At 37.9% G+C, this 11,292-nt stretch overlaps 1 protein-coding gene across 1 annotated transcript in view; it reads left to right on the forward strand.

The window, feature by feature from the left end:
• Window positions 1–8,870, forward strand: part of FAM198B (family with sequence similarity 198, member B) — a 17,376-nt gene extending 8,506 nt beyond the window's left edge. Inside the window, exons 3-4 of the mRNA XM_009325236.1 lie at window positions 3,582–3,808; window positions 4,105–8,870. Of these exons, the coding sequence (XP_009323511.1) occupies window positions 3,582–3,808; window positions 4,105–4,312 (435 nt within the window). The 3' untranslated portion in view covers window positions 4,313–8,870. The remainder of the gene's footprint in view (window positions 1–3,581; window positions 3,809–4,104) is intronic.
• The last annotated feature ends 2,422 nt before the right edge of the window (window positions 8,871–11,292 follow it).

The following is an 11,292-nucleotide window of genomic DNA, read 5'->3' on the forward strand; positions in this document are numbered from 1 at the left end:
TAAAAGAGGAAGCAAAGGCTTTTGTCTTGAGACATCTTGATTTACTTCACCTTGAGGCAAGCATACTGTTGCTCCTTGACTCCTTGTTTCTCCAAACATAGTTCTTGACTATGTTCACAACTGTAAATTACTGTTTTTTACTGTGTGGTCCTTCCTGCACCTCCCCAGCCCCCAGGGGTGATTTAAGGGGTTTTGGTCAGCTGAAGTCTGGATCAAGATAACAGTTGTAGTGGCTAGTTTTCCTTCTTTTTAAAAACCCAGCCAGTGATTTAGTAAGGAAAGAGTAGAGCAGCAACTGATGAACAATATGGCTGCTGTTCTTCAATTAGGTATTGCACATAACATTAGCTCTCCAAATAACACCAAACTAGGACTCTGCCCAGTGGTGTCATAACGAGTGGCTACAGTTACAGCAATTATGTAGTAGAATACACTCCCTGTATGACTGTTCAGTAAGGACAGAACTGAACCACCTGGCTGGAAGCTAATTTTATGGCTTGCTGAGATATAGCACTACTTCCAATTGTCCTTGCCTGCCAGACAGGTCCAGGTGACTGAGCCTCCTGCAGCACTTACTGGTTTATGTAACACTATTTGCATTTAAAACTGCAGCAAGCACTAGTTTTATGCACTGTGTTTGGTTGTTCATATAATTCAGCTTTTTATAGAGTTACATTTCTTGAAATACACAAATCATGACTTGGCTTATGCATAGCCTATCCCTGTCCTTCTCAGTCCTGTTCTAGGATGAACGAATATTTCCAGTTTTTGTGGGGGTTACATTTCTGCAGACTTGTTATGTTAAACAGAGCATTCAATTCTTCTCTAAAAATAGATTGTCACTTGTCTAATGACTCCAACTTTAGTCCCATTATGAGCAAGTAATTCTTAGAAACTGCTATAAAGCCATATGTGGATTATTCTGATGCTAAACATAGTAATGACCCTATAGGAATAGTACAGAACATGTCAGAGTTAATATGTTTTCATGTCATTGTCTTCTTGTTGAAGATTTTAAAAATTCTCATGAGTACTTGTTGATTTCTAATTTTAAGATCTTCTAAGACAAGTTTTTAAACTTCATAATCGAACTCCTATTATCCAGAAGGTGAGGTCAGTTAAAATAAGATGCAACAGGACTGAACTGTACACGAAATAAGAAACAAATTACTTTTATAAGAGTAGCTGGCATCAAAGTGATTTATACTTCCAGTTGCCTACCAGACAAGAACATGCATAGCAGAAAGTGAGTGAAAGTGTGTCTTATGATTCTTAAAGATTAAAATTTTATCTGGGTGCTCTCCAACTTAACTTTAAAGTTTATTAGAACTTTAGTTCTAATAGGCAGTAGAACATGAAGATTCTAAAAAAAGAAAATGCCAAGAAGGGGTTCTGAGTTTAAAAAAAAATAATCTGTGCTTCATAAGTCATTCAGAAATAAAGAATAATGGTGAAAAGTATTCTCTATTAAACATACTTTCCTCAGAAGAATGGGTTTGGTGCCTGTAGTAGATGTTCCTAATCTGTTTTCAAATGCTATAAAACATAGGACCAGGCTGAAAAATTTTTATAGCTGACCTTCACTTGCCTTCCGCAAGAACTCAAGTAAAATAATGACATTAAATGTAAAACAGCTTTTTTAATTTTGGGGGTTTGGACCTCTCATGTACATAAATATATGACAAATACCAATGCTAACCTATTAAGGTTGCAGCATCAATTCCAGAGCATCCCATCATTCTGTCTTAACACTGGAATGATGCAAGATATTATGAAGAGACTGTCTGTAAGAACACAATTTCCTTTCTATTTAATGCATGTAATGAAATGCGGTGCAGATGAATTAGCACTATACAAAGGAGTCTGTCTGGAAGGCCTCTGCTTCATTTTTTGGCAAAGCTTTTGGATGAGTTGAATGAGAGATCCCATAAGCTAGAACACTGCAAGCAAGAGGGGCTCTAGTGCCTGCAGATGCTGAATGCTGCTCATGAAAGGAGAAATCTATTCCTTTCCTCAGGATTTTCACAGTTGAAAACAGACACTGCCACCAAGACTGGTGGCAACAGTACTACATACTTAAGAAAAAACAAAACAACTCTCAGACTTTCATTTGATGAACAAAATTAGGAGGCCTTTTCAACATGCAGTATGGTTCTACATCAGGAGAAGAGTCCTAACAGTTCATTTCACTGAGGTGTCACAAAAATAAAATTGTAACTTTAGAAGGTTTATGTGAACATTAATGCTTTTAATGCTTAGAGCTGTCCGAAGAGTTAGCAGCATACAACAAACAAGGACAGAAAAAATGCTTTACCTTTGATAAGCTACTCATTAAGCCTTAGATGCACCAGACCAGACTTCCACTTTGTAAGCACCTGTCAGCAGGAGCAGGGCTGTGTCCTGGGGAGATGAGCTGGAGCCAAGGACAGCCTCATGGCAGGCAGGACAGGCAGGGCCAGCAGCAAGAGAAGCAGCCCAGCGGGAAGGATGGTGAAAGCCACAGGTCCCATTGATAGCCCAGCGAGTATCAGGCACAGACAAGGCAGCAAGCCAGCTCCAAGGCCAATGAGGAGGAACCCCAAGCAGCAATCCAGGAGCATCAGGCAGCAGGACAAACAGCAGATACAGCCCCCCAAGAAGGGCTTAGAGAAGGATTGAGGTGCTAGGCCTGAGCTTAAATGAGGCTCCTGGGCCCATGCACAGAGGGTGGGTGTGTGGAGGTCCCAGGTGAGGGTGCTTAGGGCAATTAAGGCCTATTTGTGCACTCAGGGCCCTGGTAATGTTGTGTATTTATCCTCCTCTAGTCAGCCGGGGTAGAAGCACTTTCAAGGAGTGATTTATCCTTCCTGTATTAGATGGTTAGCCTAAAATGGCATCCTTTGCTCTGGGGGTGCCTTGTTCTTGTCATTGTTTATGAAAGGGAACATAAACAACTAAGTCAGAAGAGATGCTTAACATTTACACCACTAAAGTTAGACCACATGTATGCCTTCCAGCTAAGTGCTGTGTGATGAATAAGAGAGGGTTTGCATGGGAAAAAATAGCTAGACCATCATGTCATAAAGTATATACCACAGTGCAACTCAGGGAGGCTGCTCTGTGATTATAAATGCACTCTTCTTGCATTTTGTAGCTTCTGATGGTTTGCTGTGCCCCTTACAAATCTTTTCAATTATTTTGCATACTATTAGTCTAATAGATCCCACAAAATGGAGACCCTCTCTGTGTATCAGGCTGTGCTATTATTTTTATTGTTCTCCAGCAGAGAAAATGTAAAAAACCTACAGCCTTCTGAAAAAAAAAGAATTGTATTCACCATCTTGTTATTCTAGTTACACAGTGGTATTGTTCCACTATGTTCAAAGAATTTCTACTGACATAACAAATCATGGCTATAAAATGGATGAAATACACAGTCTGGGGACCAGTTCTTCAACGCCATTTCAATGCTGACTTTAATTATACTTGTCCTGAGCTTGCTTTCCTGTCAGCTGTGTTAGTGAGCAATGTCTTACAGTGACACTTTGCACCAAATACTTTGATATTGTTTTCACTTGGCACTCTGCTGTAATTTGTTTTAGATCTATAATCGACTAGACAGAAACTGCTGTGGATTCAAACCTCTCAAGGAGGATTCCTGCATGCAGCAAGGACTGAAGCTGAAATGTAGTGATCAGGATGCTGTTGACCTGACACACATAGTTCAGAGAAGGCATGACCGAAGGCACTTGGCCTTTATAGACAATAAGGGTTTCTTTGACAGAAACGAGGACAATCTTGACTTCAAAATACTACAAGGAATCAATGAGTAAGTTCCAAGTTATTAATTTTGTAAAAAGATTGATAATTTCATCCCAGTTTGTGTATGAGACGCTGTTACTGGAATAGATATCATTGGCCCAAGATATTTACAGGATGTGTCTAAAAATGTATGAGTAATCCCACTGCCGTAAAAGATACAATTAACATGCATATGATTAGCCATGCACGGACTTCCTTTGCTGAGTCGCAGTCTATATTCATAGAATTGATTGCTAAACCACAACATAAATATTGCAATTCAGACTGATGGCAAAGCTGATGAATTTCTTTGTGCTTTTCCAGATTTCCTGAATCTGCAGTTTCAGTGCTGAGGAGCCAGCGTTTACGTGAGAAATTGCTGCAGTCTTTGTTCCTTGACAAAATATACTGGGAGAGCCAAGGAGGCAGAAAAGGAATTGAAAAGCTTATTGATGTAATAGAAAGGAGGTCCAAAATTCTTCTTACTTATATAAATGCACATGGAGCCAAAGTATTGCCCATGAATGAATGAAGCAGTCTTGTTTCTATCTGAGAGATAGTCTTTAAAAAAAATTGTATGAGGCAAAAACTGACAGTAAAATAGATTTAATTCATAGGCTTATTTAATTTTTATTTTTTCCAAACTTTCCGGTTTATTTTTAAATAAGAAATCTTACATGGTTTAAAATCAACATTTAAATGTCAGCTGCAGCTCAACACAATACAGTCTCTTCTACATCACCAGTGAAATGAAATGAAAAATAACCAAATGGTACAATAAATAATGTAGTAATATGTAGGTACCATGAACACTCCTTCTGTTAAACTGTTTGAAAATTAGCAACAGGATTTTCAGTACATTAGGCTGGATTACTCTTACTTTCCTCATTCAAGTCAGTAAAAGTTTTATTGCAAATTTAAATGGGAACAGAGATTTGTAAGCACTTGATACATTGATGAAAACTGTCATCACATCTACCTGCTGAAACATATCTAGCACAGGAATTTGTCTTTTTGATTATGAATACTAAAATGCCAACATTTCCAAAGGCTTATTTTGTTTTATTTTATTTTGATATTTTGAAATCTGAAGACTAAATTCTGCTCTTTTAAATGCAGGGGTGTTTGCTCTGGACATGAGGGAAATTTAAAAAGAGTGAGGAGAACATGGCTTTAACAATAATAATTAATTTGACAAATATAGTTTTCACCTGTCCAGTATGGAGTACAATTTGTCATGAATCACTTGTTACAATGTACTATTTTCAGCTTGTTTTGATGTGTGGGTGGATGATCTGATATTTTCTGTCTATTGATTAACTGGGTGTTACTCACAGAATTGTCCTTTATTACCACTATTTTTAAAAAAGAAATTCAGCTTTAGCTTTGTGTGAATATGCTGCTAAATATGTGTACATGTTTTGTTTGTGCTATATTCTTGGCAATATTTTTTTAGATTATTATCAAAAAGCAGACCTACTAAGGACGTCAGTGTTGTTAAACTCAACACAGAAAATGCTTGTGCTGCATGCTTAGCTCTAGCCAGCAATTCAGACTCTGGTTTTCTGTTAAGATTGACCACTGTGGGGTGATGATTCTAGCTGACGACTCTCCCCAAGCATTCCCACAGGTAAGGTTGTTAGAGAAGGCTGGATAAGCACTTTGGTTTCTTAACCTTCATCTGCTCCAGAAATAAAATATCAACTGTTATAGTCTATCATGACATATACCTTCTACCTATCTGTTTAGAAAGACTCTTATTGTCTTTCTAGAGAAATATCTATTATCTTCTTGCCATGAGATAATGGCAGAAGTTGAATACTTTCATAGCTACTCGTCGTTATGTATAGTAAAAAAAATAAGGTGTATAAGATTTAAAAATATTTTTAAAAGTGCTTGTGTAATGGTATTAATGAGAAACTAAAATGTTTTGTGTCGATGTTAATGTGGATGGGTGAATTTAATGTTTTAAGTAACTACAATTCCACTGCAGCTAAAACAGATTTTCTTTCTTAGTATCAGAACAGCTATTAACAATAATTGCTTTACTAGAAGAAATAGATCTCATTATAAGCAGAGTTAAAGATACTTAGCAAAATTTTAAGAGCTTGGCCATCTAAATAATCTTTTTTCTTTTTCTGTCAGCAAAGGGCAGATAAATTTGTAAAAACTTCCTAGAACTTAACTATTGCCTTGAGAGGACACATTTTAGAGTGCCTTGGACTTTTTAGTAGCACCAAAGTACAATTTTATAGGATTTTCTTATTATCCCTTTCTTAAAATGTTGTAACTTATTAGCCAGGTAATTTGTATCACAGAAACAAAAATATTACTATAGCCTGCACTGTGAACAGAGCCTAGAGAAAGAAATAATCCTCTGGATCCAGTTCACATGGAATTCCTGTTGCAGTAAATTCCACTCTTTGGTGACCGTCACGATCAATTTGTCTCGTTTTCTAGCCTATCTCACAGTTTTCTTCTGGCTAGATACCTGTTCAAATAGATTATCACACACTGCTGGGAGTGAGAAAAAGGCATGACTCTCAGCTGCACTGAACTTAGAGGAGGGCCAAGTGGAGATACAAGAGTGTACCTGATCATGAAAAAAAAGTCCCATGAGAACTCTGTCTTCTAGCTTCTCCTCTTCTATCTTTAGACTGTATATCCTGATGCCGAGTCATTGCCTCATATTGCCCAGTTGTTGTTTTTTCCAGAATTGACTCTTTGCCCAAGAAGAGGAAGAAATCAGGAGAGAGGATGTTTTTATCTTCTCAGGTTAGGTCATTTATTTTTATGATGATAACTTGATGCATTCTTCTCCATTTCTTCTGGACATGGACTAGTGTTGCCTTGAGCGTGATACATGCTTTTTTGTTTGCCTGGCAGTTCAGTGCCAGCTCTTAAAGCAGCAATGTAATTGCCAACTAGTAAGTATTTGCCCTGAAGCTGACCTGGAGCAATGCCTCTCAGTAGTCCTGAGCTTAAGAGGTCCAAGTAACCGTGATGCTGTGCAGTACTTAAAAATTTGACTGAGCATGAAAAGCATAACTGTAAAGAGCACATCTGGAGACAAATCCTGCAAATGAATGTCCTTAAGAAATGAATAGTGTTTTTTACTAGACTTTTTTGGTGGCAGAGGCATACAGATCAAGTTGTCATTAGAGCTAATCTGCAGGGCAAAACAATATTTAGACTTTTGTAGAAAGTACAAGGGGAAGGATAGGTGTATCTCCCTGTGCTGTCCAGTATGGACCAGACAGGCACATGAAGGCACTGTCTTCTCAGAACTGCTGCAGGGATCAGTGAGTCCAGAGCGAATGGCCAAGAGAGACTAAGCTACGCCATTACTGCACACATTACACTTTCCAAGGGCAAAGGAATACTTCTTTCTCTGAAATTCTGAATTTGGGTCTAGGACAAGGCGTTCTGCATCCTGCTCTCACCTTACAGTGGTGCCTTAGCGTTGCACTATGCGTAGCCGGAGGCCTTGCTTTCTATGCTGTGTTAACATGCCGTATTTCTTACACATACAAACACTCTCATAGTCTTCAGGGAAGTCAGGAGAGGCTTTGTGAGATTGGGCAGCGGGACTGGACTGTAAATTGCTTCTAATTCTCTAATGTTGATAACAAACTCCGGAAAGTGCCTTTCTCCATGTTTATCCTGTTGCTGTAGAGCTTGGTACTTGAATCCAGTATTGTTAATAATACAAAGTATGATTGTGATAGTGCTTGTGAGTACATACTAGCCAAGTTCTAGGGTTTTTTTAGAAAAGTGAAGAGCTCTGTACTTTTTGAGTGCATTTGCATAAATGCTCCAGTAAAAAAATACAAAAGAAGCACTTTGCAGAGCTTGTTTATTTGCTGCTACTGCATTCAAGATATCTGCACTCCCTTCAGTAACAGGAGTAAAGTTTATTGGGAGATCAGTCCACTCCCTTTTAAAACAGCATGACAGTGGATTGACATTCCTGCACTGTAGCCTAAGTAATACTAACCGATAGCAAAAAACCCAAAGAAGCCTTAGTCTACCTATAGTGGTGGTCGACAGAAAGCCAAGAAACTGTGTTTTAGTCATCTTTGCTGGGCTGTATTCCATTTATGGGCATATGGGATCAGACAAAGACGCATGTTGCATATTACTAGGAAGGGTGTAACCAATGGCAACAGTCCAAAACCTGTGGGTGGGAAAAGACGATTATGTCATTCTTGAATCTGCCTAAAAGCCAGAACCACATGAAATGGAATTACTAAGAAAGTCAAGAGAGTTTGCTGATTTCATAACATTGGAAGACAGAGCTTAAAATAAGTAGCACAGACACAGATGCCTTAAAATTCCTAGGGAGCCTGCCAGCAAGTTAATAATCTTAAATGTTTCAGAAGCTGAGGACATGAAAACTTTTGTGGAGCACTTTGAGAGCAGTTTCATCCTTTTTCTGTGTGTGTATTCTATAATGCACTGTATTAAAGAAAGATAAATTCCGTGGTTTCAAAAGAGCAAATACAGATTTAGGGTACATTAAGGGACAAGCTTCCAGTAGCAATTCTGGGAACACTTTCATGCATGTGTGTGTATGTGAACACGAACATACATGTATATGTATATATACCTTGGCTAGTTTCTATAAAATGATCAGTTTGGCTAATAAAGAATGAATTGTTTATGTAATTTGCTTTTCACATGTAGAATTGTATTTGTGAGTGTAAGTCCGATTTTGGGTACACACATTGAAGTTTAAACAAAACAATATTATGAATGAAACTTTTGTTCTCAAACGATTAACTCTCCCCTTGCTAACAAATTTATATAATCTTAAAAATTTTCTACTTACAATTGTAGAGAAAAACAGCGATATATTTGTATCTGAGCTAAAATGCCAGACAACAGAGTGATATCAAATCAGACGTTTTTATTGAGTTTTGTATTAGATATTGATTTTCCATTTTCTTTTGGAATTTGTGCATTTTAAAAGTCAATTTATTTGTCCTTTTATTAGTAACAGTAAAAGCATTATCACAAGTAATGAGTTGTTTGAATCTCTGCTGCTATTGTCATATAATGTCCAGGAATATACAAAATAAAATAATATTTTCATCCGATTTTCAGTTCAGATCTCTAAGTTGCAATAACAAAACCGTAATACATATGAATGTAATGTGTGGATCATTAGATACTGTTTAGAAAGAACTATGGCCTTCAAACTGCTTCTTCAGAGAAACAATCCAAACGAGATTATTAAGTTCTTCCTGTGGAAACACTTTCTAGCTGTTTACTCACGAGACTTGTAACTCTTTCTTACTAAGCTGATCCACTGTAGCTGTGGAACTTCTGGTTACTGCAGCATTAGTATTTACTGTCTTCTTTACCTGTTCTGACAATGCCTACTTACACAAACATCGAGCAGAAAAGGCAGTGCCAGAACAGGAGTATTGGTCAATGACTGGTAAACTTTCTAAGAGACCATGAGCAAGTACAGGAATAGGAGAAAGACACTGAACTCTACATGGAATAGAGACTCACACAGAGTTAAAGTAGCCTAAGAACTTTTGGTCGCTGTAGTTTACATTTTTTCCATGATCCAAGAGAGACTAATGGGAAACACAAAGATGTTGAAACACTTTTAAACATTCTCTTTCCCACACAAAGTGATTTGATTTGTTTTATTAAAAACATTATTTATTTTTGCACATTACTGAATACGTCAGGCTAAATTCTCTCAGATACATTTGTGTAAATTCATTACAATTCCACTGAGTTATCCCATTTCCAGATGAAACAGTTAAAGTCAGTTAGGTTAATCCATATTCTCAGAGGTTGGAGAACTGAACCCTGAGATCAAAAGGCCTTAGGAGAGTGACAAACAGGAAGGAGGGTTGCCTGAGATATAGCACGGGTATAGAACTTGGCATGCAAGTTCTCTAAACAAATATCTGTGGGCTCCAAGCAGGATCTACAAGTTTTCCTTGATGACTATTGGCCTGTTTCACCTGTATTTCTGTAGGAAGCCCTTGCCTAGCCAAATACAAATGTTTGAAATAAAACATAAAATGAGCAGTGCAGCAGTATCTTCTCCTAATCTGTCATGACATGCATGAACTGTATTTCAAAATGACATTATTAAAAAATAATTTTCCATGGTCTATGAAGAATGCTTTATTTGTGGATTGAAATCTTATTAAAAGATCACAAGCAAAAGGTAGAGTTTCTCAGAATGGAAGAGAGTCGAGCAATGGGGTCCTCCCACGATCAGTGCTGGGACTGATTTTATTTATCACCTTCACCACTGATAAAGAGAAGGCAGTGAACAGTGAAATTTCCAAGGACGCAAATGATACTAAGATTTTTTGCACATTCATATGACAGACTAATAGTGAAAAACTCTGGAAGAACCTCATGAAACTGAGTAGGTCAAACCTGGCGGATGAGCTTCAGTGTGGATTAATGTAAAGGCTTTACTTTGTTGCCATTTAAAACCTTGGAGAGGTTTTGAGTCTTGGACTGTGTGTGCAGCCTGGTCTCCACATCGCAAGAAGTATGAGCTGAAGTTAAAGTCAGTAGAGAGAAGAGCAACTGAAGGGATCAAGGTGCTGAAACAACTATCTCGTAACGAGAGATTTCTTCAGTTTGAAGATGAGAAAGCTGGAGGGGCTGGTAATTTAGGTTTACAAAATCATGAAGATGATGGATGAGGTGAATGCAGAAAGTGTTATTCAGCAAATCCTGCAATACCAGGGGTGTGGAACACCCACTGAAACTAGTATCTCTTTTAAGCAGATAAAAGAAAGTTCTTCACACAGCAGGTATTGAGCTTCTGGAACTTGCAGCCACGAGGGATTGTGGAAGCTGATGGTATCAGGAGATTCAAAGGGGGTTAGACAAATTAAAGAACAGCAAATTTATATATGGACTTTACAAGAATTAGGCAAGCTTTCATTCTAATATTCCTAATACAACAGTTCTGGATGCTGGGGAATATAGGGGAAAGGGGTGACAGATATTGCCCCAGGCTCATGTGCTTACCTCACATTGCCACAGTCTAAGATGTACTACTGGTCTGGGTGGCCCATTGGTGTGACCCAGAAGGGAATTCCATGTATTCTTATATTTGAAGGCTATTCAACCAGCTGCAATGTTGTAAGCTGTTCAGGCCTTTTCCCTATTTATAAGAACATATAAAATGATCTTTATTTGTGAGGATGGAGATGCTTGGGTGTTGTGAGTCTGCTTTGTCTTCGATGAAAGAAAAGAAAGAAAGCAGATGGCAACCTTCTAATGCCTAAGGATGGTTTTCCAAATGCAGTTCCATGGATTTTGTTCTTTTGGAAAGGATGAAATGCACACAGAATGCAGAAACATTTTTTTCCCCACTGTGATGCATTGTTCTATCTGTATTTGCACTGGATATACCAAAATTATTTAACTGAATAAGATCTTGAAATAGGTGGCTGACTTTCTCTAAAAATTAGTTCAGTCCCAGTAGTTATTTCCTTTTTAGCCTTGTGCAGTACATTT

The sequence above is a fragment of the Pygoscelis adeliae genome, unplaced genomic scaffold (assembly GCF_000699105.1).
Source record: "Pygoscelis adeliae isolate BGI_AS28 unplaced genomic scaffold, ASM69910v1 Scaffold170, whole genome shotgun sequence".
NCBI classification, from domain to species: domain Eukaryota; kingdom Metazoa; phylum Chordata; class Aves; order Sphenisciformes; family Spheniscidae; genus Pygoscelis; species Pygoscelis adeliae.